Source organism: Rhinatrema bivittatum, chromosome 15, assembly GCF_901001135.1.
Source record: "Rhinatrema bivittatum chromosome 15, aRhiBiv1.1, whole genome shotgun sequence".
NCBI lineage: Eukaryota > Metazoa > Chordata > Amphibia > Gymnophiona > Rhinatrematidae > Rhinatrema > Rhinatrema bivittatum.
The window spans coordinates 30688839-30712083 of record NC_042629.1 but is presented as its reverse complement, the minus strand read 5'-3'; the positions used below and the strand labels follow the sequence as shown (position 1 = coordinate 30712083).

Below are 23245 nucleotides of genomic sequence, written 5' to 3'. Positions count from 1 at the left end.
ATGGTAGCTGTTGCATCTCTAGTTCCCAAACCTGTCCTCAGAGACTCCCCAGCCGGTTGGATTTAAAGGCTGTTGGCAATGAATAATGCATTAGACAGATTTGCATACAGTGAAGGTCGAGCATGCAAATCGGATGCATATTCATTGTGGAAAGCTGGGGGGACCCTGAGGGCAGGTTTGGGAACCGGTGTGGCTGCTTTGTCGGACTACGTTGGCGCCCGGTGCATTTTGCAATCTTTGCAACATAAAGAATTGGAACAACTGCCCACACCAAACTGTCTAAAAAGAGAAAAAAAACCCCAAACAACCCTGCTAACGCGGCGACTTTAAAACCTCTTTGTCCCTTTCTGGCTCTGACCCTCGTACCGCGGGGTTTTTCAGAAAATCAGGACCGGCTCGACCTGTGCACTGACCCGGGTCACTGGAGCCAGACTTCGCCCCCGGCCCGAGAGCAGACAAGGTCCGGCCTCAAGCTCCGGATCGGCTCCTTCTCTCTCGCTCTTAATTTGGTGGCAAGAGGTGCAAATTATTCCGGGAGCGGCAGCATCCCGAAATGTCATAGGGGTTCTGAAAACTGACTTAAAATGCCCCCCCACCCCCTGAAAAATACCCAGGACTTGCTCCCGTGCTGTGAGACTAAAATGGCTCCATGCCAGTTCCGTGCTGACAGGTTCCTGTGTTTGCAGATCATATAAGATTATTTGCAGAGTGCAAGCAGCGCTAGACAGGGGAATTCACTATTTTTTTTGCCCCCCTCCGTCGCCCGTTTTTCTTTTCCTCTTACTCCAGGGGCGTAGTCTGAAGCCGCCCTACTTAATCTCTACACCCAGTGCCAGCTGGGGCTGGGGGGCATCCAGCCAAGAGAAATGCGTGCCAGTGGGAAAGAAAGGCGATCTGCTGCCTAAACACTGCAGATTCAAGCAGCAAGATCTTCAGGATTGTCCGCACTGTAACCCACCCAGCCCACCAGCCCTGCCGAAAGCCCAAGTCATTAATTAGGTTGCCAAATCACCGGGGTGTCTGGCACTGCCCTTTTCCATGCAAGACGTTGCACGTCTCACTTTTACTATGCATCTGGAATAAAAATACAGGCATGGCAAGATCTAAAAAAGGCTGCTATAATTATATCTCTTTTATGAAATAAATCAAACGAGGGAGCACAAATAAAGCAAGTCAAATTTTATCAAAGGAGAAAAGCTTTGGATGGCTGTTTTGTCAAACCCATTTTAGGGCAGGAAGGAGGTAGAGGTGCAGGAGTATCTTCCACACCCCCCCTGAATCATTACAAGGTCACTATATGGAGAAGGGGACGAGGGGCGAACCTTCCTGAAAGGGAGCCTCAGAATTAGTGTTTTTGTGAAAACTCTGCATGCAATGAAAAAAAAAATCCTGGAGCTCTGATCACATCCTATATAAAATCCTGCATGCAAGAATAAATAAATTCTGGAGCCCTCATCACTATCTATATAAAAACCCTGCATGCAATAATAAATCCCTGAGAACTGATCACCAGCTACAAAAGAACGAAAGCGCTGTGTACAGCTATCAGTAAATTTTAACATAAAGAAAATAAATGTAAATGGGGAGAACCTAGCTGGACTAACAATGGAGCACAAGCACCTTTTGTCTCTTATTAATAAAATGGAGCAGCCGCCCTCATGGTGGGGGGTCGTTTTTCTTTAAGGGTGAGGGGGAGCCCCCGGGTTCCCTCCACCCCGGGCTCCGCTCAGGGCCTCCCTCGGCACGGCCGGGGATCGCTCCGCACCAATCCTGCCGGGTTTTGCTCCGAGCCGGAGCCAAAGCTGCCGCCGCCACCGCCGGCCGCTGTGACAAAGACCAGGCGGAATGGCGGCCGGGATCCGGGGGAGGGGAGAGAGCCGTGAAGCTTGCAACCCGCCGACCCCCGTCAGTCAGCCCGCTCTCGGGTCTTTTCGGATGATATTAATGCATTTTCTTTTAATTTCTATTATTATTGGTACCTTCGGCTTTGGGAATCTTCCGATCCCGATTCCAGGTTCCAATCCGCTCCGGAAACTACGCAAGACCGGAAGTGGGGGCGGGATAGAGCACACCGGGAGTTGTAGTTTCCCAGGTGGTGGTGGCGGCGGCCCCGGGGCCTGCAAACGACGCAGGGGCACGGGGGCCTTGCTCCTGTCGGTCATTGGCCGCTGCTTTGTATTGGAGACGTGGGGGCTGGGGGCGCGCGGTCCCACGGAGCCCATCCTGGGACGAAAGGCAGCGCTTTGTCAGGGGCGCATTCTCACCCTCCCATGGGAAAGGGGCTGAGGCTTCCCATACCTGGGCCCGGTCACAGCACGGGAAGAAGCCTGTGAACAACTGCTGAGGATGACTGCGTGGCACAGGCCACTGAATGTCTTAGCCACAACACCCACGCACACCTTAAAGGCTGCAACATGCAACCATCGCATTTCCCAACGCTGGTTACGGTTTGATATCATCGCTGGTGGCGGTTTCGCATATACAACTTTTATTTGCAAAACACAAGGACCATCTAGTTAGGCCAGGAACTTTGCTGCTACAATGTCATAGACGCAGTTGATATCTGCCTTTCCTGCCATTGCTTCCCAAAATAGTGATCCTCTGTACTTGTCCTGTGCTTTCTTGAACTGTTATTGTTTTTGTCTCTATCACTTCCACTGGAAGGTTGGGCTATGCATCTACCCTCCCTTGCTGTAAAGACATTTCTGCTATTACTCCATCTGCCTCTTTGGAATCTCAAATCATGAGCATTAGTTCTATAACTTTTTACTCCAATCCTGGTGATTTTCTGCCATGTCATTGACTTGGTACATTTGTGATCTTACTTCTTTTCTTCATTGTAGCTGGACTGGATGGTGAAATAACTACTGTTCCCCCTTGCAGTTACATCCATGCAGTTAAATACACCCCCCACCCCCTGCTCAGGTGCATGTCAATGCATGGAGATGACAAACCCTTCCACAACCAGAGACACATCTATCCAGAGTTTACACCCACGCTCATCCATCCCAACATATTCATCTAGAGAGGAGGCTTCACCCTCCATTCAGACATGCCCATGCAGAGACACCCCCCCCCCCCCAATATGCCCATGTAGGGAGGCCACCCAATCCCACTCAGTTATATCCATGCAGAGATACCATCCCTCCCAACACATCTATGTAAAACTCAAACACACACCACTCAAGAGACACATCCATGTCCACCACATCTTCACACCTCCATGCAGAGATGACATTCACTCCTCCATTCATAGACATGTCCATGCTGCCACCTTGCACAAACAATCATTCTCATGCAGAGAAAACATGCATACATCCCTCATGCTGATGTCCAACAAGATGACCCCCACACTCTAAGCACATGCGTGCAGAGACCTTGCACTACTGTCCTCCCCCACTCAAGACACATCCATGTACAGAGATGAAACCTTCACACATACTCTGATACATGACACACAATGCATCCTCCTGCATGTAATAGTAAGCTACACATTGATAGTAAGGTCTACCAGCCATGAAAGGTCTTCAGGCAGATGTTTGTAGTTTTGATATTTCTCCATCAAAGAAGCACAAATTACAGTGGTTCACTATATGGCTTATAATTTGAGTTGTCCTTAATTTTCAATTTATGAAGATGTGTGCATCGATCTGTTGATGTTCTAAAGCAGTTAATGGCACTGGATGGTCTTCAAGGAATGGGTCTTGGACAAGGTGGTTGGGGGTGTTTATATTGCTTCATTCTGTTCGCCATAGTTCTTGTGGGTCTGGGTGAGACTGTAGGAGGATGGCAGCTTGTTCCCAGAATGGGGACTGAGATCATGGTTGACAGGTAGACTATTGAACACACTGCAGTGACACAGACAGTAAGAGACACACCATAAAGAGACCACAGCATAAAAGAGCAGAGTTTCCTTGTTCTATGATTCAACATCCTTTAGCTTTTCTTCCAGCAGAAGACAGTAAGTCAGAGCCCAGGTTACTCACCACAGGACAAAAATGTTTATTGAAGCCATGAAATTTTATGCAACATTTTAATGCAAAAGTTGCCATTCTGATAAACAATGGAAATACATCCCAGAGTATCTGACCCTTAGATTCATACTCTTTTATTGGTACATGGTTTGGAGAGTAACTAATAAAAAACGAACATGCCATTAACCTGCTATCCTGGCAGATCTAGAAGATTTTCTGTATCTAATACTTGCCTTAGACTTAATCTACACAAACTGTTATTGTTGTGTTGGCAGTACAGTTTCCTATATGGTGAGAATTAATACATCAAGAAAGTATGACTATGTTACATTTCAGTGTCATTTATTTGCCAGTAGGCAGAAAGTAAACATTAAAACAGTTTCCTAGTACTGCACGCAGCATAATTCCTAGAAGTAACAAACCTCATCTAGTTGGCCTCATCATGCATTTTAAACCAGTTTCTAAAATTCAGGGCTTCCAAGTGTTTTAAAGATACTTTGTTTTGCCATTTTAAACCAGTACAAAACCAATCTGAAAAATAAAAGCATTTCAGGCTGATTTAAAACTGCAAAATGAACTGAGATGGATGAACCATTGCAGAAATATTTTGAGCAATTTTTTTTTTTTTTTTAAAGAAATCCAAAGCCACTTCTCAGGAATCACAGTTCTGCTTCAGTTTCTCACCTGATTGACAGGAATAAATGTCAAGTTCAGTGGGTTTCACCAGTGAAATCTTTCCAAACATCACGGGGCACGCTTGGTTAGTTTTAAACTGGTTTTAATTGCACGAGGGAAGGCACGAAGTGCAGGCTGTGCCAAGTTTGCATAAATCAGTGGGGTTTTTTTTTTTGTTTTAAATATATGGCTAATTTGCAAGGCATATCACACAATCAGAGCAGTTTTATTATTTTACAGCAAGCTTTCCCTATCAGTGTTTCACATCTGATTTCCATTAAAAAAAAAACCCCCAAACATGTACCCGCATATCAAACCAGGACCATGCTCTTCTTGCACCTGATTTTAATAATGAAACATGAGGAAGCAGGGCAGTTTTTCTCTCTTACCACTTCCTGCATCTCCCCTGTTTCCTCCCGCCTCGGTGTTACTGTACTGTCCATGATCACACCGAGAATTGCTCCCTGACGTTAACGTATGTTACAGAGCAGCATGTCAGTATTGCTTATGAAAAAGTCAAATATTGATGCGCCAAGGGGCCCAGTTTCTGGAGGGATATTTGGGCCTGTCCTGGGTCTTGACTGTGTCACAGTGCATTATGGGAGGTGTAGTCCTTCCCTTTGAAATCAGCACCACAGGAAAAAAACACACACTGTATGGGTAAGGGGTGGAGAGTAGGGAGCATTCATTAAACCAGCAAGACTAGTCTAACGTCTCCTTCCAGAAACTGGGTCACTTGGCAGCTCTGGAAATGCTCCCCCTATGGGTGTAAACTCTAAAGTAAGTGTGTGTGTGGGAGGTTATATAATATAGCATATTATAAGCTTCAAAGGGATCTAGAAGAGAGGGTTGGTTTTTTTTAACTGAATAGTTTGAGGAGCTGCTAGGATGTGGTCAGCTTGAAGAAACTGATCCAGTCCTAGTTTTGTCCCACTGGATGTAGGGAGATGTAGTCCTACTTTTATCAGAGAACGCAAAGCCAGGACTGGATTAGCTGGGAACTTGCTTCTCTCCCGGCTGGGCTACATCCTTGAACCCGTTTGAAAGTTACGGGGCAAGCACCTTCCTTCCCCATCCGAGAGGGCTGCAAATCTAGTAGCAGCAGTCACCCGGGCATGCTCTGCGGACCAGCCAGCTTGTGTCAGACTGGATTCCCAGCTGCTGCTGGAGAACGTCTGATGGTGCCAACAAGAAGACTTTAGTTTAGTCCTAGTTTCCAAACATATGCCCCAGTGCACTGTGGGAGCTGTAGTCCTGTTTCATAAAAGGCGCATCAGAAAGCCAGGACTGAAGAAGTGTCCATCCAAAAACTGGGTCACATGGCAGCTCAGAGTTACCTCCTACCAACCAGGGCAGTGGTGTGAGCTGGGAGGTCAGATGCCCAGCAGAATGGCTCCATCTACCACACCTTGCAGAGTCTCTTTGAAATGAGCCTTCCCCCACCACTCTTCGCTGCATAGGAGAATGGTCCAATAAAACAAAGTTCTCCAGCTCCAGGCACCGCTGCATACAAAAGGAGAGATCGGGAAGGAGATGCGTGTCAGCCGGAGCCAAGGGTCCCACTGGCTGACCTGATGCTTGCAGCGGGGGAGGGGGACCCCTTTCCTCTATTCTACAATCACAGCTGTCACAGGTTCTGGACTTGATTTGCTTTGGTATCGGCCTTTTCAGGTGCTCTCTCAGTGAGAGAAGTCGGCTCGTTTTAAGGACCACTGCCTTTGTTGTTTCTGCAGGACTGGCTCCTAAGCGCACTGTTCGGAGGAGGCTCCGGCCAGCTTGCCCTTGCTCCGGTTCCTGGGAAGCAGTTTCTTGTTGAGGAGGCGGGTCAGCGTGGCCCCCTTGCGACGCTGCTCCTCGGCCCTCGGATGCTGCTGCTGCTGCAGAAAGACAAGATCGTTGTGGGACTGGCTCATGCCGGGGTCCTTCTGCTGGTGCCGCCGGCGGAAGAAGAGCCTCGCGCTTTTCCGCAGAAATCCACCTGCAGGGGAGAAAGTGACAGTCAGGAGGGGAGCAATCCACGCCAAAAGCATCACGCCCTCTTTCATTGGCCTTGGTCATGTGAGGGCCCAGGGGCCTAGGCAATGCTCCTGGCCCCCAGCAGGGAGAGCAGTCATTGCTTAGAAATACATTAAAACTCTAATTTCTCGGCAATTAATTATACTGAATTTATTTTTGAGTATTCATATTCCAGTAATCCTAAATATTTGCTCACAGCTGATCGCAAAATATAATATACTGAAACAACAAGAACATACAGAACAAACCGAGAGACCACTGTCATTATTAAAGTAGTAAATAAAGGTTTATTTTGATAAGCAAGCAACTACTGCGTTTTCCCCACATTTCTCTCCCCCATTCCCCCACCTCAAACTCTCGGGAACTATTACAGCTCTAGCAGAGGCCAGAACGAGAGGAGGAAGGGAGGTGAGGGGGAGGATCAGGTGTCGAGAGGTGGGCAGGGATTGAAGGACGGGAGTCTGTGAGGGACAAGTTACATGGGTGACTCTGATCCAAGCACAGGTTCTGAGTTATAGGCTAGGACTGAGAACTTATACAGCACGGAGGAGGGGTCAGCCCAACTGCCCTGCCGCCTAACAACTTCCCACCCCGGGACACTGAAGTGTTAGGACCAGGGTTGTTTAAACTTTCTCCCCCACAGCTCTGCCAGGGCCAAAAGCCAAAGGGTTAAAGCAAAGTAGCCAGCAAAATGCAAGAGTCTCAGGCCTTCTGCCTGTGAACAGCTTCCATGCAAGTGTCTCTGGGAACCTGTCATGGAGCAGGGTTCTGGTGTCAGTCTGCTATTTGGACCTGTACAGGTGCTGAAACGATGCAACAATGGCCAAGAACTCTTAGAACTTGGCCTTGCAGCCTGCAGAAGGGGGGGAAACAAGGAGCGGGCAACAGAAACAAGACAGCAGCCCCTCCGTTCAGCAAATGCAATCCACGAAAGCAACAGCCTCCTCCTTCACAGAGTTCAGAGATTTAAAGACAGAGCAATTCAGTGCTTAGAGCAGGGGGCTGTGAACCAGGGAAGCCAGGGTTCAAATCCGACTGCTGCTCCTTGTGACTTTGGGCAAAGTCGCTTTACCCTGCATTGCCTCAGGTACAAATATAAAGGTGAATTTTAAAAGCCCTGCATGCGCCAAAGCAGAGAGATACGTGCAGAAGTCGGCCGGCGCGTGGCATGCAGATTTTAAAAGTGTGTGAGTTTGCTCGTATCTCCTGGCACACAAACATTTTTTTTTGCAAAAAAAGGGCAGCCTGGGCATTCCTAGATTTCTCAATGAAATCTGTGCACAACGTAACTAACTCTGCTATAGATGGCGTGTAAGTCCTGAAAAAACCCAAAAACCTAAAGAGGGTAGTGGAGTTTTAAGGGTTGGGGCTAGCAGGGTAAAAGGTAGGCTAGTTACCTAGGGGGACCAGGAAGTCCTGTCCTTTACCTGGGTGAACTGGGGAAAGGAAGAATTGCATCGGTGTGCACGTCTACTAAACTCCTCCCACTTACACGGTAGAGGCCGGATTTGTTCGCACATGCGTGCGGTCTATATAAGATGATGTGCACATTTACATGCATGCTGCCTACTTTCTATCATGCACACACATGTTATAAAATGCAGCGTCCATGTGCACCTGCATGACTGTTTCAAAGTTACTGTGCCCAATTGTGAGCCCTCTGGGGATAGGGAAATACTTACAGTACCTAAATGTAACTCACCTTGAGCTACCAAAGGGAGGGTATGAGCTACATTTTAAAAAAAAGATAAGTCGATTGAGGGGATGCTGTTCTATCGTCAGATAAGTCGGGACTTTGAAATCTCTTTGAAAGAGGCTTGAGTATTTTATAAATAATATCTAAGAAAAATTGGTTTTAAGGGATAAAAAATTGTGTTGCAGTTTTCACTAGGGTTTGCACAGAATTTAAAAAAACCCATAGGTGGAGGAGGTTTGGTTGATGATTATACTTGAAAATCCAACAGACCTTATGCTGGGCTGAGAAATTTATATATGAAACCCTTCCTCTACCTTTTCAAAAATGTTTTGTTGTTTAATTACCGGGTAACGTGCAAGGGTCCCACGACACTTTGCGGTTTACCTTTCAAATAGTATGTAAATTTAAGACTTGATTGTCAGCAAAGAATTATTTTTGATATTCGGCAGAAAATTAAAATACACTGGGGGTTTATTTATATATTAGATTGTCATTTTGTCAAACACCCCAGAAGATTTGGGTGCTGTTTTTGAGATTTGGTTCTATAATGTGCGACATAGTCTGTGTCTGCACCTGTGCACAAAGGGTTTATATCGAGTACAGCGGGGTACGATTTAAAAAGGTCCGAGGCACTGAAGGCTGGCTACTGACTGGCCTTTGCTACACAGGTTCAGGACAGGCATTCTTATCACGTTAATTCAAAAGTCACCCAAGTTGATGAGTGGAGTTTTACACCAGGGCCTTGTTTGTGATCCTTAATCCAAAGCATATGGGCAGACAGATCCTAGTCATGGAGATTACGCCATAACAGACGTTGTGAGGAGAGATGGGCCTTGGCTGGGTTAAATAGGTCATTTTAGAGTGGTAGCTAAGCTGTAGCAGGAGATGGACGAGGACGTGATATTTGCAAGAACAGGAAGCCAGGGGAGGGTTCCAGTTGTAATATACATGATTGCATTTAGATAACAACAACAACAAGATGCATCTCTGATGATCTCTGTCCGAGAGGTGCGCAGTGCTCTGCTGTCAAAGAAGGCAGAGCCAGAGCTGGAGTCTCGTAGCTACAACTCCCCACATTGAGCCTGCAAGCGAAGGGGAAGTATTCTGGGGAAGCTTTGTACTTTGCTCTCTGACCACCCAAGTTCTTTTTTTGGCCCAGGCATTATGGAGGTGGAAAATACTGGTTACAATTTTTCCAGTATTTAGCGAAGCAACTATGCAGTGCAAGTCTAAGAGAACATAAGAAATTGCCATACTGGGTCAGACCAAGGGTCCATCAAGCCCAGCATCCTGTTTCCAACAGAGGCCAAAACCAGGCCACAAGAACCTGGCAATTACCCAAACACTAAGAAGATCCCAAGCTACTGATGCAATTAATAGCAGCGGCTATTCCCTAAGTAAACTTGATTAATAGCTGTTAATGGACTCCTCCTCCAAGAACTTATCCAAACCTTTTATAAAACCAACTACACTAACCACATCCCCTGACAACAAATTCCAGAGCTTAATTGTGCGTTGAGTGAAAAAGAATTTTCTCCGATTAGTTTTAAATGTGCTACATGCTAACTTCATGGAGTGCTTCCTAGTCCTTCTATTATCCAAAAGAGTAAATAACGATTCACATTTACCTATTCTAGACCTTTCATGATTTTAAACACCATGATTTTAAACAGCCATCTCTTCTCCAAGCTGAACAGCCCTAACCTCTTTAGTCTTTCCTCATAGGGGAGCAGTTCCATCCCCTTTAGCATTTTGGTCGCCCTTCTCTGTACCTTCTCCATCGTAACTATATCTTTCTTGAGATGCGGCGACCAGAACTGTACACAGTATTCAAGGCATTATGACATTTTCCGTTTTATTAACCATTCCCTTCCTAATAATTCCTAACATTCTGTTTTCTTTTCTGACTGCCGCAGCACACTGAGCCAACGATTTCAAAGTATTATCCACTATGACACCTAGATCTCTTTCCTGGGAAGTAGCTCCTAATATGGAACCTAACATTGTGTAATTATAGCATGGGTTATTTTTCCCTATATGCATCACCTTGCACTTATCCACATTAAATTTCCTCTGCCATTTCGATGCCCAATTTTCCAGTCTCACAAGGTCCTCCTGCAATTTATCACAATCCGTTTGTGATTTAACTACTCTGAATAATTTTGTATCCACGGCAAATTTGATTACCTCACTCGTCGTATTCCTTTCCAGATCATTTATAAATATATTGAAAATCACCGGTCCAAGTACAGATCCTTGAGGCACTACACTGTTTACCCTTTTCCACTGAGAAAATTGTCCATTTAATCCTATTCTCTGTTTCCTTTTAATCAGTTTGTAATCCACGAAAGGACATTGCCACCTATCTCGTGACTTTTTACTTTTCCTAGAAGCCTCTCATGAGGAATTTTGTCAAACACCTTCTGAAAATCCAAATACACTACATCTACCGGTTCACCATTATCTATATATTTATTAACCCCTTCCAAAAAGTGAAGCTGATTTGTGAGGCAAGACTTGCCTTGGGTAAAGCCATGCTGACTTTGTTCCATTAAATCATGTTTTTCTATATGTTCTGCAATTTTGATCTTTCGAACACTTTCCACTAGTTTTCCTGGCACTGAAGTCAGGCTAATTGGTCTATAGATTCCTGGATCGCCCATGGAGCTTTGTCATGCTTTGTTCAGGGTATGGGCCACACAGCGAAAAGATGAAGCTTGAGCTGTACAGCAAATGCCATCATAGAAACAGAGAAACGATGGCAGAAAAAGCCCAATTGGCCCATCTAGTCTGCCCAGCAAGCTCCCACACTTATTTTCCCATACTTAGCTACTTCACCTACCAAGTTCAGGGCCCTTGTTGGTAACTGTTAGATTCAAATTTCCTGCCATCCCCTGCCATTGATGCAGAGAGTAATGTTGGAGTTGCATCAAAGGTGAGCATAAGGTTTAATAGTTAAGGGTACTAACTGCCACATCAACAAGTTACCCCAATGCTTGTTTACCCAGATTGCCTTGTTGGATGTTGTCTGAATGTAAATCCTCTTTTCCACATTTATCCCTGCCGTTTAAGCAGAGAGCAATGCTGTATATGCATTAAAAGTGATGTATGAGGCTTAATTGGTTTCAGGTAGTAACCGCCGTAATAAGCAAGCTAGCCCCATGCTTATTTGTTTACCCAGATTGTGAAGTTCAGTCCTTGTTGGTTGTTATCTGAATGCAAATCCTCTTTTCCACATTTCCCCTTGCCATTAGTGTAAATTAATTTTTGAGAGGTTGATAAGTCCAATAATAGTCAAGGCAGTTTACAGCATTATTAATAATTCAGGTACAATAACATGACTTGCCCCATGCCAGTGGGGAAAGTGAGATTTGAACCTTGGTTGCTCTGGTTCTCAGCCTATTGCTCTAATCACTAAGCTGAACAAAGTTGGGGCCAGCAGTGAGCCCTGTGAAAGGCTATTGATCTGCTTCCTCCATGCGCTTATCCCTTGCTCAAGGTGCTTTCTGAATAATCTGTTACCCAGAAGTGTTTCAATGACTGCAATAAGCCAGTCCTGGAAGTAGTCTGGACAGTTTTGGAATCAGATCAGCTGCGAGGTCCAGGCTCCAGAGCACCGCGCCTCTCTTCAGAGCCTTCTGAAATCCATTCTCAGTACAGATGGTAAGTGCTAGCACTTCCTCACATGCGCTGCTGCCCTTGCACAATCTGGCTGAGTCAATGTGAAGGATGGTTTCTATCATTAAACAGGGCACTCAAGGATCTTAGAGCGCACACAGTAGTGCAGCTGCTTGATAGCCCCTGCATGAGGTCATTACCAGGTTTTGGAATGGCAAGATCTTTTTTTCCCCCCCAAGCACCACGTCTTTGGAAGTGACCTTGAGCTGGTAATTCTTGTGTAGGACTGGGTCAGCCCCACCTGAACATCAAATACAAGTTGTTTCAGTAATTCTGGTAAGATATTATCATAAAGGGAAAACAAAGAAAGGGATAATAACCAATCTTCATAATACATTTTTATTTAAACGAAAAAGAGCACGGCATCAGACGTAGATGGTGTAAGTCGGGGTACATCCACCGCCTCTCACCACGCAATCGGCCACAAGCGGTTTCAGCTTTTAAACAGCTGAAATATTATTCACTTGCCGGTTCAAATTCAATATCCAACTCTAAAAATAACCTAATCTCCCACCACGATCGAGTTAAATAACTGGCAAACGAATATTTCAGGGGTTAAAAGCTGAAACCGCTTGTGGCCGATTGCGTGGCTCTCGGCTTTCACCATCTACATCTGATGCTGTGTTCTTTTTCATTTAAACAAACATTTATTATTATTAAGATTGATTAAACTAAACTTTGTTTATTATCCTTTTTTTGTTTTGTTTTCCTTTGATTATATTTGAGGGATATCTGCCATGTTGTTTTCAAGATATCATCATAACCAGCAGCTCTACCACATTTCAGGACGTTTTGCAATGTAATGATCTCAATAGGGTTAGGGCTGCCGTGTTCCATGTATTTCTTCCGATGCGGCCTCACTTTGATAAATCACGCATTTTATGTTCTTTTCCAATGGTGCGGGGTGACAGATGAAGGTGGTTTTTGGGCCTCTTCCAAGGCAGTGGATAAGGCTCCAGTATTTCCGGCTGACACGAGTAAAGTTTAGCATTGCTTTGGTTTCCTCCCATTTAGTACGAATGCAGCATTAAGAAGGTTTATGATGTAATCTGCTACCTTAGGATCACTGGATGATTTGCACTCATTTAAAGAAGGCTGTGCTTTCTTCACTGAGGCAAGGAATGTATATGGGTTGATAGCCATGAGGAATTGCCATGTAGCTGACTTTATAAATAGTAGTACAAAGAAGGCTGTATGCTGCAAGGATAGTGTTACATTTATTCTCATCCTTGGTCACACAGTCTGCGCTGAGGAAGTTCCAGCACATCTTCTTTGGACTGTTGATGACTGAAAGGTAAGGAATGATGTGTATAAGCAACAGTCTGTGTTGAGCAGGGCTGGTACTTCCATTAGGCAACTAGGCAGCTGCCTAGAGTGCCTCACCTTGGAGAGAGCGGCAAAATCTCATCAGCGTCAGACTCCCAGTGGAACCCATGGCCAAAGAGCGTGAGAGGAAAGCTGGTGTCACTGGCGCAACCCATCACATTGGCAGCCAAAGAGCATGAGAGGAAGTCGGGGGCTGCAGGCATCCAGTCAGCAGTCAAAGAGTGCAGGAGGAAGCCTGGGGCTACCAGTGGAGCCCATTGTGTCAGTGGCCCAAAGGTGAGGTAGCTGCCACCATTAGATAAATCCGATAGGACATGGGAGAGAAGGGGAGAAGCTGAAGATTGCTTATAGCATTGGCCCCGGTGTTGACTGTGTGGGAAATCCAAGACTAGCACAGGTCAGGCGAGGAGCTCCATCCCTACCTGGCTACCTAAGGTCATGTATCAGGAGAAAAAAAATGGTTTCTTGAGGCTCAGGCTACAAGCAGTTCACCAGCAATGTTTGCATTTGAAGCAGCAACGATATCCAACCTTAGCACATGCCTACAAGCAATGGCTGGTTGATTAGAAAAGTATAAACTCAAACTTAATCCTGCAAAAACAGACCTGTTATAAGTCAGCAGACAGAAAAGGGAGCTTGACTTCTTTCTCATAATTGTAAGATTCACATTAAAGCACAAGAAATGGTCCCGAGTCTAGGGTTATATCTGGACTGCCGATTAACAAAGGACACACAAGTGTCCCATGTGGTCAGGGTCTCTTTCATGTCCCTATGACATCTTCACCAAGTGCATGCTTTTCTTGACAAAAAGAGATTTGTTGACAGTTGTTTACATGTTTTAGTAACAGGGAGCATAGATCATTGTAATTTCCTGTTTGGAATAAGGTTGCCATTATTCCTGAATGCAGTGACGTGTCTTGTAGATCACGTTATGCCAATTTTATGTACTCTGCATTGGAGAAAGGAATTCATTTTAAGACTCTCTGTGTGTGGTTTTCACGTGTCTCTGCCAACTGTCCCACAATCTATGTCAAAACTGTTTTGCCACAGCACTCTTGAAGGGTAATTTTATAACAGCCTGTGTGAAGCAAGTACACGGGGACTTCAGCTCTAATTTTCAGAGTGGACTTAATGCATGTAAATCTGTTTTAAAATCAGTGGGTGTTCACATACCCGGCATGGCATACGCACACATACTGACATGTGCTTGGGAGCAGGGCTACTTGTCTTTGCCTAGGATTTTGAAAATCCAAATGGTTTTCCCCACTCCAACTCAGTCTCAGAAACGCTTCCTTCAAATGTCCAAAATAGCTTCCGTGCATACAAGCATCGGGGTAAGTTTATGCATGTAAAACCACATTTTATGCGCGTACACAATTTGGAAAGTTACTCCATCAGGCTCCGCTTGCAGTTTTATTGTTTCCAGCAATTCAAATGATGGTAATCAAAGCTTATGTTCTGCCCCAATATTGTGGACCTCAGGTTCTTGAGATGCTCAGTCAGAGTTTAATTACCCGAGGTTCTGAAAGACTCGAGACTTTGGGCAGTTAACAGAATGAAAGCATTTCTGGATGAATGCTGAGGAAAAAGCAAAGCGTGGAGGAGAGTGATCTGCCTTTTTTTTTTTTAAAGACAGATGGTTTCCTCTGTCTAAGGCTAGGAATGTGTTGTGACTATTATATTAGGGATTTAGGAAGTGGCGTGACGGAAGTGTTTATTTTAGATGCACTGTTTTGAGAGTGGGAAATGTGGGTGGAATGGGTGAGCACAAGATGTGTTTTATGGGGTTGCTGTAGAGATGACAGAGAGTATGTTTTAGTGATTGGGATTTTGTAATAAAAAGCAAGCAATTATAAATAAATAAAAGCAACCCCCCCCCCGTCCATGTGGTGGTCATTGATGTTTCTCAGTTAGGTGGCTGGCTGGGAGAAGTGGTTTCATTTGAAACGAAATAAGAAATAGCAACAATGTGGATACACACTTAAGCCCAAATTCTCAATTGGCCGCGCATGTAAAATTGGGGGTTATGTGCATGGCTGGTTCTGAAAGGGCCCGGCCACACGCTTAACCCGGTTATGCGCAGAAGTGCTGGGCCTCAAGAGAGGGGCGGGCCGGGACAGCGCCATTAGACGCTGCCCCAGGGAAGCAAGCACCGGCAGCCGGCAGGCACACGGAGTTTACTTCTGCTCCAGAGGAGCAGTAAATATTGAAATAAAAAAAATTGGGGAAAGCTAGGATAGGTTTAGGGGTCAAGGAGGAGGAAGGATAGGGTTAGGGAACTGGTTTAGGCCCGATCATGTCGCTGCATGTATTTTTCTAAAATCCCCCCCCCCCCCCCCCCCCCGTGTGGAGGTCACCCACTCACATGGACATTAAAATATGATGAGCACATGCGTGCGGGACCCGTATTTTATAACATGTGCATGCCGGGAACCGCCGGGACCTTTTAAAAATCAACCCATTTGGTTGCTGTCAGCGCAAGAATGTGGGACCTGCTTTTGTCCCATCACCTCTAGACTCAGCCATATCAGTCTGAAGACTGGTGCAAGCAGAAGCCCACATCTAGAGATGGATTGGCCTGTCAGGACTCTGGGCATACCCTGGAGGGCCAGTCGTGTGCCTGGTGTTGATCGCAATAGGCCCCATGCCTGCGGAAGCACTGTGATCAACACCAGGCACCCACGGGAGCGGGAACTTCCTGCAAGGCTCTCTGCTTGATTCTACTTACTTAGGCCTATATCCACTGTTCTCCTTCAGCTGCGGCAGCAGGAAACATTCTGGCTGCCTCCCCTTTGCACCTACTCTGCCTCTACCAGCAAGATGCACCTAACAGACCTCCCTGCTGCTGTTTCAAGGCCTCATCTGCAAGCCATGGCAAAAAAAAAAAAAAGTATGGGGGACTTGCAGCTCAACACTTCCCACTCCAAGGTAGATCTCTTCCCAAAATATTAATTGGCAGTCCACCTGTTCTCCTGGGGCCCTGCCTGAATCCCCCCTCCCCCACCAATTTAAGTTAAAACATTCTTTTTTAACTCGCGCCACTGAGGTGTCTGTGAGAGGAGTGTATGGGTGTGGGTGAGCATGTGCATGCGAATGTTTGTATCAGTCAGCATGGGGATCTGTGTGTGAGCGTCTGTGAGCGTGCATGCATAAGCAGGCGAGAGGAGAAAGTCTGTGCACAGACCTCCAACCCCGGCTCATCCATTAAAATCTCAGCGTGACTGGATTCAAAAGTTCTGAAGGGCAAGAGATTTTTAATCCTCATTTTTAACTATTATTTGATATGTCTGATTGGAAATACTTAATAACATAAGAAATTGCTATACTGGGTCAGACCAAGGGTCCATCAAGCCCAGCATCCTGTTTCCAACAGTGGCCAACCAAGGCTACAAGTACCTGGCAAGTACCCAAACATTAAATTAATAGATCTCACAGCTACTAATCTTTATTGATTAAATAGCAGTTTATGGACTTCTGCTCTAGGAACTTATCCAAACCTTTTTTAAACTCAGCTACACTAACTTCCCTAACCACATCCTCTGGCAACAAATTCCAGAGCTTTATTGTGTATTGAGTGAAAAAGAATTTTCTCCGATTAGTCTTAAATATGCTACTTGCCAACCTCATGGAGTGCCCCCTAGTCCTTGTATTATCCGAAAAAATAAATAACCAATTCACATTTACCCATTCAAGTCCTTTCATGATTTTGTAGACCTCTATCATATCCCCCCTCAGCCGTCTCTTCTCTAAGTTGAACAGCCCTAACATCTTTAGCCTTTCCTGATAAAGGGATGGAACTGCTCCCCTATCATTTTGGTCACCCTTCTCTGTATTGGTGTTTGGAAACTTAAAACAAATTATGTGAGTTTTTAATTATTGGACATGGATATTATTCATCAGATGTTTTCAAACATATTATTTTTATTAGTATAGTTTTATTATGATTGATGCTTTTTGTGTGTCTTGATTTTGTTTGTTTTATGAGGAATGGTAATGCTTCTGTTTTTCCATTGTTGCACTGCATACAGAGTCTGGCTTATTATGGTTTATAGTTTTGTTTTTGTGTGCATGTTTCTATTTTACTTTATGGTCTCTTTACTCTATATTTGGTGAGGGTCTGGGTGTTCTGCAAGTGTGTAGTGTCTTTGTAGGGATCTGTCACAGTATGGCTTGGTCTCTTTTCCCAGTAGGAGGTGTATTGGTGTTCTAGTTCTGGTGTAACATCTACAGTATTGCCTTTTCATAGGTATGGTTTTTCCTGTTGAGCGCTGGCAGTTAGTGCTGTTTTGATATGGGAGATTTACTATATTGAAATTCAGTTTACTCATGGCTTTCTGAGGGCCTTGTCCTCACCCAGCACACATTACAACAGGCCTAATGCAGTTTGGCAGGGGTGGTCAATTGGTCCTCCAGAGCCACAAACAATTCTGGTTTTCAACTTAGCCACAATTAATATGTATGAGATACAGTGGAGGCAGTGCATGCAAATCTATGTATATATACCTCAAGAATATTTAATGCATAAATTCTGAAAACCAGACATGTTTGTGGCTCTGGAGGACTGTACTTGGCTTCCCTTGCTATATGGATTCCAAGCCTCTTTTTTTTTTTTTTGCAGGGTTTTCTAATTGTCACTATAGCAGCACATGTAAATATAATATTCATGTCGTTCTAAGTGATATTTTTATCAGAAAACTGTACTCTGTCCTTTTGCATGTTTTTCTAAATAGTGTGTGGAGAGGATGGGACCTGGTTGCTGGGTACAAGGCTGTAAGGTTTGCTTAGGACGCCTATACTCTTGCACTGGCTCCATGTAGGAAAGCAGGATTCCATCTGGAGCTGTGCTGGTTTGGGTCTGTGGCTCTCCCCAGGCACGTGGATGGACTCAGCCGGGGCTTCAATTTCTTTTATTTTAAGCCTCAGAGGAAGATGATAGTGGGGACCAGAAGTGATAGCTGATCACTAATGGTCCCCACTCCCCTGCTGTAGGTAGGCAGAGCTGAGCCTGGAGAACTATTAAAACAATGAACTTTGTGAGCACAAATGATATTTACCTGGAAAAATGACAAGGCCTTTTTTCCCCCATTTTTGTTCTTGTTGTAATAAAACTGATAAATTTCAAGAATAAATAAAATAAAAACTGAAAACAAGGTCCCTACACAGTCAGTAGGCATGTGCTGGAGTGGTGGGGGAAAGCTACAGTCACAGAAAGGGAGGGGTTGAGCCTGGAGGAAGTGCCTGTGCAGTGTTAGTGAGGCTTCTGTCTGAGGTGGCTCGACTGAGAGGGACAGCTGCCTGTGGAACCAGTTAATCTGCTGGAGAGTGGGAATGGGAAATGGAGGGGCCTGCTGCAGGCTAGGGAAGGACTTTATATAATGATGCGGTAGTGCTGGGGGAGGGCACTCACTGAGTGAGTACATGAGCAGCAGGACAACAGCAGAATGTGTGTGTGTGCTTGATGCTAGCTGGCAGCATGGCTGCCTCACTGCTTGGAAGCTGGTTCAAGAGATGATTAGTTGGCAAGAGACTATGAAAAATTCATCCAAATTTTGAGGGGCGGGGGCACTAACCTGTTGAATAAATGGAAGGGATACTGCAGCTTAGTTTGCTCACCCCTGGTCTAGGTTGTGATCTAAAAATGTGAAATTTATGTGGAAGATATTTTGGCTCAATTTTGCCAGGTCCTAGTTAAATAATTTGGCTTGACATGCTTTTCGGCATTGGTGAAGTATATGCGTACAGAAATTGCATGAGAAATCTGGATAGGTATCCTATAGGCTGGTTTTGGAAAAAATCCCCCAGGCTGATAGCTTCCTACCTTCAATCCCTGCCCTCACTTGCTTAATGCTGCCAGCGCTTGAAAGATACAGATGACAATACTTTTCCATCAAAGTAGCCACCTGCATAACTAGCTACATCCGAAAGTATGACTAGCTACTTTTTGTTACATTTTATGTAAGGAAATAGAATTTGAACCATTCTGCTTTCAGGAACAAACCAGTATTTCAACTTTTACATTCCCCAGATCATGAAATAGATTCTTTTCATTAGCTGCCACTTACATACAACATCTGGCGTATGGTTTTGTAAATTTGTATCTAGAATTAAACCGATACTTAGGAAATAAATCTCAGTGGGTCTGGAGCAAATAAGCCTTAACTCTGACTAGGGTGAGTTCTTTTGCCTTTTGAATAACCAGCAGGGTAACTGGTTACATTTACAAGACATAGGATAGCTACAAAAACGGTGCAGGGCCTGCAGACAGAGGCTTCAAGAAGACAAAAGTGAGCTCTCTGGGGGAGATAACAGGAGCATTCAGATGTCTCACATGCCTCAATGAAGTACCAGGCAGTAGCATTTTGCACGGAAGCTCAAGGAAACGTCAGAGAATGGGTTTCTCTTTGGGACTATCTTTAGAGCTTACTGCAGCGTGCGAGTATATCTATTGTCTTATGATTTATGTTGTCTGTACTGCCTTTTTATTGATTCTTGTGTAACTTGTTCTGGCTGGGTAAGAGAACTGATAAGTGAAATGATACAATGAGAAGCTGAGGAGGATAGGGAGGGGCTCCGAGGAAATGTCGGATGCCTGGAACCCCCACCGTGACAGAAGATAATTCTGCTTGGCACAGACAGATAGGATGGGGCTAGGGAAAGAGAGGGAGATGATCAGAGATCAAGCAGGGTCTCCTGTGACACAGCAGGGAGGTGCAACTGAATGGCAAAGAAGGTCCTCATCTACCACATGGACTCCGTCACCAATGTTACTTTGAAGCAGTAACTTTTACGTCAGCATCTAATGGGGTAAGGTAAGCTTTACATGCTGTACATGAAGAAGATAAAACACCTACTTACTGTGCAGGAAATTAATTCAGAACAGCAAAGCAATCCTCTTAAGGTTACAAAAGGAGAAGGGTAAGAGACAAAACCGGAGAGGCAGCAAGGGATGAGAGAAAGCAGAGGATGCAAAAGCAGCATAAGAGGCAGGAAGAACTGGGAGAAGATTACATCGGCTACATTTTTCTGTATTTTAAATTCAGAAATGCTAACTTTATTTCCTATTTATTGAAAAATAATGGGCAACATCCCCATTGCATTTCACTCCCAAGTGCTCAGGGATGGTGATTGCATAGTTCTAGATTAGCAAGACCCAGTCACATAAAGCAACATGAACTTTGCATTCCTACATGCTTGTAGAAGTTGGGTTTTTTTTTTTTTACAGAAAAAAAGAAAAATGTTTGATGCTATGGCGCTAGATCACCTCCTCTGGGCTGGCTGAAGAGGGGCTTCAAACAAGGCACGCATGTTAGCCTGCTCCTGATTGGCCAGGAAGGGGACGTGGGAGCTTCTGCTGCACTTTCCTGGGTCAAAAAGGTGAGGGCTGAACCACGCCCCTTCTGCTCCACCACGTCAGCTGTTACCAGCACTTTTGGCAAACCAATGATTCCAGTGTTGGGGGTGGGGGGGGGGGGGGGATGTGCAGAGAACCTTTCTGACTCCCAAAATGGAGAAACAATTTCTCTCACACATGCAACAGGCAAAATAAATAACTCTGCCACAAGGCAGGGAAGTGACAGAAGATACTGAGCAATGGGAGGGAAGAAAAGTGCTAGAAGCAATGGAGGAAGGGGGAAGTAGTTTATGATACCTTTGGATTTCTTCAAGGTTCCTATTTCTGACACACTCTGGTTGCTTCCAGACATTTCGTCGTAGTCTTGGTCCATCCGACCGTGGTCCCACTCTTGGAAGGGGCCATGCTGATCAGCTGCCAGCCCCTCCCAGTCGTCCTGCAGCCCCTCACCCGACGTGAGCACAGGTAGTGTATGTGAAGGCGCCAGCGATGGCTTTGCTTCTGCCGAGGTGGAATCCTCCTGGGCGCAGCAGGCCTCGGGAGCAGCTGTGCCATCCATGGTTGCTGCATAATTCATCATAAGCGAAGCTTCGTCGTGCTGAGCGAGTGCTGTCTGGAGTAAACACAGACAGACGGATAGGAGTGTTAAAGAGGTCTGTCACTGCAGGGGAGAGGTGGAGGATGGTGAGCAATGGTGCCTGCAACAATCAAGAAGAAGGTCTCTCAACATACCTTCGAGACTCCTGAGATTATTATGGTGCTTTTCTTTCTGGGTGACTTTGGCGTCTGTTTTGCAGATTCCCGTAATTGGCGGATAGCAGCTTCGGCGACTGGATCAGCACCATTCAGCACCAAGAGCTCTGTAAGAAAAGGAGAGTGGCTACTAAGACAAGAAGACGACGACTATGCCGTTTCATATTGGAGAAAGCAGCTCCAGCTTGCCCTGGCTGCTCCTAACAGCAGCCTCCTTGGAAGTGCATCCTGAGCATGAGCCCACCTGCTCTCCTTAGAGTGGCCGTGCAGTGCATGTCATCTGGGACGCCCCCAGATGAGCTGGGGCATGAGAATGACAGGGGCTTTCATTAAAGCTGCTTTTCTTTTACTTTAAGGAGACGTGACTAGTTCAAGGCTTTGGTAGGTGGGACTGGGGAGGGGAAGCCTTCTAGGAGCAAACACAAGATGGCTGCTTCTAAAAGTACCAGGATAATCTTCACTTCACCTCCTTTCAAATGAGCTTCAAAAGAACACATTTCAACCTTCTTGGGAGATTTACTAAGCCATAATAAAGTCATATCGTAGGTTAAACAGCTAAGTGCTGTTTATCACATGGTATTGCCGTATCGTGGCACTATCACACCATATTGTGGCAATATCACATGACAGAACACAAGATTTCCTCCCCCTATGGAAATAAGCTGCTTTGCATGCATAAAACTGCCTAATGAATACAAAGCAGCTTATGCATAAACATCCTATGGTAATAAAATAACATGGTTGACTTAGAAAAAAAAAAAAAGTCAGACCTGTTATTTTAGTATGTTTGAGGGAGGTGGAGTTAATTTTCCCAAGGAAGCATCAGGCCACTAATGCAGGTTCCCGATGGTCACGTGGGAAAATTAGAGGGTGATGGTGCCCTAAACACCCTCCCCCAAACCAGCAAAAAATAACTCTGGGGTCACTGGAGAACCCTGCTGCCTTCCTGAGGTGGTTCTGGTCCTGCCAAAATAAATGGGGGGGGGGGAGGGGAAAGGAGGGACAACATATGGGGTTGGCCCCCTCCCATCTCCACCCCCCCCCCCATTATTACTGTGTAAAAAAAAAAAAAAAAAGCAGCTTCAGTGTGTGAAGATTTCCTCCCTTCCGGCACATCCCTCCTCCCATCCAAATAAAATAGTCCCTGGGGTCTAGGGTTACCCCACCCCCCACAATAATGACCCCCCCACCCCTTAAAATGAATCTTTGGTAGCCAGGGGTGGGCCTGGAGTGCCACCCAGCCGACCTGACCTCAGGGGCGAGGTCCTGGGCTTGGACAGGCCACATGGCCTTGCTCTGATCCCCAGACCTTGCCCCATCACATGATAAGGGCAAGGTCAACTCAATGATATTTTGAAAACTGGTTCTTATGGGTTCACCTCTGGCTATCGAAGATTCGTTTTAGAGCTATGGGGTGTTAGGGGCAATGTTCCCTCAAATTTTTTTTTAAAGTACATGCACAAAAGTTTTCTTTGAATTTAGCTTATAAAACGTTGCACACAAATTTGGGCATTATGAGCCAGTATAATGCAAATAATATTGGGATTTCTTGTGCGCAGGGTTCATGACCTCTGTGTGCACACACTGCTTAGAGCAGGGGTCGGGAACCCATGGCTCGCGAGCCAGATATGGCTCTTTTGAGGGCTGCATCTGGCTCGCAGACAAGTGTCGCCATACTTCGCGGTTCCCCGCTGACCCAGCTGCTCCCCGGTCCTCCGCCGCCCGGGCTTAAATGCTGTCAGCCCGGCGGAACGAGGCAGACAGCTGGAGTCAGCG

General features: G+C 45.5%; 1 protein-coding gene across 1 annotated transcript in view; it reads right to left on the bottom strand.

Annotated features, from left to right (window-relative positions):
* Positions 1 to 3978: 3978 nt before the first annotated feature.
* Positions 3979 to 23245, bottom strand: part of LOC115076485 (C2 domain-containing protein 2-like) — a 72204-nt gene continuing 52937 nt past the window's right edge. Inside the window, exons 14-16 of the mRNA XM_029578029.1 lie at positions 21449 to 21576; positions 21014 to 21329; positions 3979 to 6627 (exon numbers count right to left, since the gene is read on the bottom strand). Coding sequence (XP_029433889.1) covers positions 6392 to 6627; positions 21014 to 21329; positions 21449 to 21576 — 680 coding nt within the window. The 3' untranslated portion in view covers positions 3979 to 6391. The remainder of the gene's footprint in view (positions 6628 to 21013; positions 21330 to 21448; positions 21577 to 23245) is intronic.